The 6,026-nt window shown below is 46.7% G+C and overlaps 1 protein-coding gene across 2 annotated transcripts; it reads left to right on the plus strand.

The window, feature by feature from the left end:
* Positions 1-1,219: 1,219 nt before the first annotated feature.
* Positions 1,220-5,534, plus strand: DAZAP2 (DAZ associated protein 2). 2 transcript variants are annotated; one of them, XM_040234161.1, is made up of 4 exons: positions 1,220-1,390; positions 2,393-2,511; positions 2,924-3,169; positions 4,083-5,534. In XM_040234161.1, the coding sequence occupies exons 1-4, from the start codon at positions 1,378-1,380 to the stop codon at positions 4,209-4,211; spliced, it is 507 nt and encodes a 168-aa protein (XP_040090095.1). In that variant the 5' UTR covers positions 1,220-1,377; the 3' UTR covers positions 4,212-5,534. The 2 variants fall into 2 exon arrangements, with proteins under 2 accessions (XP_040090095.1, XP_040090096.1); XM_040234162.1 differs by having other exon boundaries at positions 1,287-1,390; positions 2,924-3,092.
* Positions 5,535-6,026: the final 492 nt, after the last annotated feature.

The raw sequence follows: 6,026 nt of genomic DNA on the forward strand, positions 1-6,026 counted from the left end.
ACCTGCTCACTGTGTGACTTAGGGCAGATCTCTCATTTGAAAAACAGAAATGCTTAAACAAGCCCTGCCTGCCACACAGGGCTGTTGTGAAGATCTATGACGACGCCATAAAATCATGCATATTAATGGTGTTCTGCAAACTGTAATATGATACTGGAGAGAAAAACAGCGGATTTTGCTGATGAAGTGAGTACTGGTCTTTTCAGTGGTTTAAGTCATTCAACAACAAATATGTATCAGGTTTCTAATGTTTACCGAGGGTTTTTCTTTCCAAAGCTTTCTTTTCAGATGCTTTTCTAATGTTCTTCCTACACTACAGAATGTAAACCATGAGAAAATAGCCTTGGGCTGTCTTGTTCAGCTCCATCTCTGTACCTGAACACAGCAAGCGTTCAGCAGATATCTTAAAACAAAGAATGGAAGCAATTGTTGCCTTAAAGGATGGCATCTTTGCTCTTAAGAACGATTAAGTTAGAAGAGAAGGGATACAGAGAGAAAATACATATCAGGTACCATACAGGTGTCTGTGACAGGTATCAAAGTAAGGGCCAGGGCATGGATACTCCTTGGGTACCAAGAACATGCGTTTTAGTGCTAGCTGTTGCGGGGGGGGGGGGGGGGGGGCACAGCACAGCATACCCTTCCTGTCGGTGAGAAAGCGACACAGAAATAAAATACCGACAGCCTATCGGTAGAATAGAAAGGCAGTGAAGACTTGAGTGAGGGGAACGAGTGATAGATCAAGGGTTGCGAAGCATCTCAGGCAGTTAGGTAAGATTGTAGGAATCTATGTCCCTTGTGTGTGTGTGTCAGTTTCCGGCTCGGTCCATGGGAAATGGCAACCCACTCCAGTATTCTTGCCTGGAGAATCTCATGGACAGAGGAAGCCTGGCGAGAATCTCATGGACAGAGTCCACAGAGTCGCACAGAGTCGGACTCGACCGATGAGACTTAGCAAGCATGCATGCCCCTTGTAGAAAGGCTGTCAAGGTGAGGTGACCTTGAGGTGCTGAACGTAGGTGGAAAAAGGTTCCAGAGAATAGTTTAATGTTACTGCCTCCGAGCGTTCAAGAAAGAAAAGATCCCGTTCTGAGACAATACCTGTATTTGGTTTTCCTTCAGCCGAGGGACAAGGGTAGGGGTTGGAGGACCAGACCCGGTGGGCGGGGCCTGCGGGAGAGGACGGGATCACGCGGGCCCTCCCTCCAGCAACCGGAGGCCGGGCGAAGGGGCGGGGTTTCCGGTGGCAGCGGCACTCGGGCGTCGGGTGACGCTAGGCGGACAGTTCATCACGTGACACGGAAGTGACTACGAACAGGAAGAGGACGAAAAAAATAACCGTCCGCGACGCCGAGCCGAGCCGGACCCGCAGCCACCATGAACAGCAAAGGCAAGGATAGGGGGTGGCTGAGGCCGCCCGGGGGAGTACTGCTGGCCCGGAACGAGCGGGCCCGGAGCCCAGGGTCACCGAACGCCAGGCCTGGGGCGAGGTGCGCCGCGCTCCTGAGCCAGCTGCAGTGCCCGGGGCTGCGCCAGACACCTTCGTCATCCCCGAACTACGGCCGTTCGCTCCCTCACGGCCCTTTCTCCCTTAAACTCTGTGGCGCAGTTTGGAGCTGCGGGGCTCGGGTTGAGGGGGGGCATTGGGTGGGTGGGTTGGGGGGGGTGGGGAGAAGGTTTGCCGTGATGGGCATCTGTAGGAGCAAATGGGGAGCTGGAGGCGAGATTTGGGTAGGCCAATGGAGAACTGGCAGAGGCGGGGCGCCGCGCTCCGGAACCACAGGCAGGCCTACGGGCTTAACTAGTGGAGTGCCGCTCTGGTGGGCGGGCCAGTCGGGCCCGAAGGGGGTCTCTTTCCCCTTACCCTCGCTGGCGGCCAAAAAGTCTCGCGGTTTGTGTCAGAACATTCCCCTCAGCCCCCTCCCCGATCTCAGCGTTCACTTCCACCACTCACTCTTTTCATTTGGAAGTCGACCTTGAGTAGGAACCTGTGAGGTCGATGACCACAACCACCGTTACTCACGAGGTCTTGGTCAGTTACAACCAGACCATTGGAGACCACGCAGGACAGGGAAACAGGACACACCGTTGAAATACCGGCTAGAGGGGGTGCCCAGAACCGCCCTGCGTTCTGAGAGGATCTTGGGCCCAGCTAGACTTTCCCCTTAGAGCAGTCCGCTACTGGATGTCCAGTTGGAATCCAGCTTCTTCAGCTTTAAGGGTGCAAAGAGAAGGCTTATTTTCTTGGCTCCAGGAATCAGGCCCTCTAGGGCAGTCTGTTTGGAAATCTCTTTTTGCTTATCCCAGCTAGGTTAGCTACCCAATATGCCCTGCTTTGTTTTGGTTACTGTATGGTAGACAACATGCTTTTCCCCCTACCTTTGTCTTCCAGGTCAATATCCAACGCAGCCAACTTACCCCGTGCAGCCTCCTGGGAACCCTGTGTACCCTCAGACCTTGCATCTTCCTCAGGCTCCACCCTATACTGATGCTCCACCTGCCTACTCAGAGGTGCTTCCAGTTAACTTAATAATGGAATACTCTTGGATCATGTTTTCGGTCCTTGGCCAAGTCCGGCTCCACACATTTATTTACTTTCCACAAACAGGAGAGAGTGCTCACATGAATCATCTTTAAACATGACATAGTTCAGCCATTTCTTTTGGGTTTGAGAAGGCATTATCTGATTGTTTTATGTTATTTGGCACTGGCTGAAGTTAAGAAGATGAGTTTGCATTCCCTGAGCCTAACATTAGCTATAGCAGGAAGTGATCCAGGAGAATATTGAGTGGCAGTGGAAAGGCAACTTGTGTAACTCAAAGAGTAATCTGCACAAGGAGAATTAAGACTTGACTCATTAAATTGAGATCTGAAATAGGAATGTCATGAAGTAACTTATTGCCTTCTCTTCTGCCTCTTCTAGCTCTATCGTCCGAGCTTTGTGCACCCGGGGGCTGCCACCGTCCCCACCATGTCAGCTGCATTTCCTGGCGCCTCACTGTATCTTCCCATGGCCCAGTCTGTGGCTGTTGGACCTTTAGGTTCCACAATCCCCATGGCTTATTATCCAGTTGGTCCCATCTATCCACCTGGTTCAACAGTGCTGGTGGAAGGAGGGTATGATGCAGGGGCCAGATTTGGAGCTGGCGCTACTGCTGGAAACATTCCTGTGAGTATGACTTGGTCACAAAAAAGCTCAACCCTTGTGTATTTTAACTTTCTGAAATGACTGGTCATCCTTTCATCATCCCTGGGTAATAGTTGCTGGTATTGGTGTAACAATCACTGACGTCCAGTAGTCAGGCAGAAAGCACTCAAAGGGGCAGGAGAACCGTGGCCAGTCAGTAACATCTGGCGTACTCACCAATGTCAGAATTTATCAGATTCCTTTGTTTTCCTTTCTTAGGAGTCCTGCCTGCTGCTTTTCCAGTTCACTTTGATACTAGTTTAGTAACACTCCTCATTCATTCCATAAGCATTTATTTATATGTGCCATCAGCATGGCATTGTATTAGGAACCATGATGATTAAAAAAAAATGCATAATCCCTATTAAATTGCATTTACAGAGATACTAGGGATTTTAGCTGTCTCTTGATTAGTTCCTCTATGTGTGGGAATTAGAGCCCATGTGGTCCTTGCTAGGACCATCTACTCAATAGCCATAGGCTAGGGATGAAGTGAAAATGCTGTCATCAGGTAGAGCCTTCAGATTATCCAGGGCCATTTGAAAACTGTCAGGCCCTGTGATATAGGTCCCTGGACCTGGTACCCGCTCTGTTTTGGGATGTGAATAGGAGTGATTTTCTGCACTGAAAATGCCGAGTCTGGACTTCCCACACTTAGAAGGTACCCATAGGCTTTATTTTGGATCCGGAACCCTTTAAATGAGTGGGTTTCCTGTTTATATCTTTGGGCTCACAAAGAATGTAAACCTGCTGGACTCAGATTGGTGGCGCAGATAGCTCTTTGAGATGCCACTGGTTAGCACACTGCCATCTTCCTGATGGGTCCTTTTTCACCTTTGTCCACTTCCCTCCCATAGCTGCCCTCTGCCCAGTCAACCTTGTCTTTTCCTTTCAGCCTCCTCCCCCTGGATGCCCTCCCAATGCTGCTCAGCTGGCAGTCATGCAGGGAGCCAATGTCCTCGTAACTCAGCGGAAGGGAAACTTCTTCATGGGTGGCTCAGATGGTGGCTACACCATCTGGTGAAGAACCGAGGCCATCTCTACGCCGGGAAAGACATCACATACCTTCAGCACTTCTCACAATGTAACTGCTTTAGTCATATTAACCTGAAGTTGCAGTTTAGACACATGTTGTTGGGGTGTCTTTCTGGTGCCCAAACTTTCAGGCACTTTTCAAACTTAATAAGGAACCATGTAATGGTAGCAGTACCTCCCTAAAGCATTTTGAGGTAGGGGAGGTATCCATTCATAAAATGAATGTGGGTGAAGCAGCCCTAAGGATCTTCCTTTAATTCCTCTGGAGTAATACTGTACCATACTGGTCTTTGCTTTTAGTAATAAAACATCAAATTAGGTTTGGAGGGAACTTTGATCTTCCTAAGAATTAAAGTTGCCAAATTATTCTGATTGGTCTTTAATCTCCTTTAAGTCTTTGATTTATATTACTTGTTATAAACGAACCGCATTAGTTGTCTGCCTTTTCCTTTCCGTCCTTTGCCCCTGGTCCTACCCTCAACCCTTGTCTTCCACTCCTTCCCACCAGTCTCCATTGAATCAATGGTGCAGGACAGAAAGCCAGTCAGACTAATTTCCTTCTCTCCTTGCACTTCCCCCAACTTGTCATCTTTTAACTAGTCTTTCACAAAGGATCCTCTGAAACCCCCTCTGTGCCCCAAGCACAGGACCCATTGCTTCTGCTTTTGCATCTCCTCAGGCAAAAGCGGAGGGTGCCTTTTGGACCCTCCTCATAGGTTTTCTCTTCAGACATGAACCAAGCCCAAATTTGTTTTGGTGCCAGAAAAACTGAACCTTGTTTTAACAAAGGATATCAGTGCAAACTGTACCGTAAACAGCAGTCTGTTTATAATTTTGAGGGGCAAGGAGGAGGATGCATTTAAAAGCCTGATGACTCTGGAGCCAAATTAACGGGAGTTTGCAGATCAGAAATTGGTTACCATTTCTTGTCAGTGTCTGATGTAGCCACTTATGGCTCCCAAGAATTCCTCAGCTGGGTTAATGGGGTCATATTGTGAATGCCTCACTACTAAATGACTTGAGTCCAGTGAAATCTCATTAGGGTTAAGAATATTTCAGGGATCCTTAATATTTTGATTTTTATTTTCTAAAATTGGATTTTATTTTATTTTATCTTATAATTTCAGTTCATCTAAATTTGTGTTCTGTACATGTGATGTTTGACTGTACCATTGACTGTTATGGAAGTTCAGCGTTGTATGTCTCTCTCTACACTGTGGTGCACTTAACTTGTGGATTTTTTATACTAAAAATGTAGAATAAAGACTATTTTGAAGATTTGAATAAAGTGATGAAGTTGCATTACACCTCACTTCAAGGATTCTTTACTCAACTTGTTTTTAGATCTCTTCTGTATATAATGTTTTTATATCCCACCTAGAATTCAGATAAGTGTTGCTGTCATTGTTTTGTTTTGTTTTTTTCTTTTAATGAAGTCTTTGAAATAAATGCAGGAGTATAAGGCTAAGATTTGACCATTTTCATGAGTTCCATTCTAGATGTTTAGCTTTTTTTCATTTTATTTCCTAAGTGCTTTCAGATTCTTAAAAGCCTATTAGGCCAGAGGAATTCAGAACATAAACTTAGAAATAAGGGAACAATTGAGTCTCCTCATTTGGAGGAGTCTCCTCCTGCCCTTAAGTTTGACTTGAGGAAAATGCTTTTTAGTTTGACAACTGTTAAGTTGTAAGTTGAGGGTGATCTTTGGTTTTTCCAAAATTCTGTTTGGAGAAATGCTGAAAACTGGAATATAAGTTGCTAAGATGAATTTCTCAACTCTTGGGTCTTACCTTGGGTGGACTTG

Source organism: Oryx dammah, unplaced genomic scaffold, assembly GCF_014754425.2.
Source record: "Oryx dammah isolate SB20612 unplaced genomic scaffold, SCBI_Odam_1.1 HiC_scaffold_29, whole genome shotgun sequence".
Taxonomy (NCBI): domain Eukaryota; kingdom Metazoa; phylum Chordata; class Mammalia; order Artiodactyla; family Bovidae; genus Oryx; species Oryx dammah.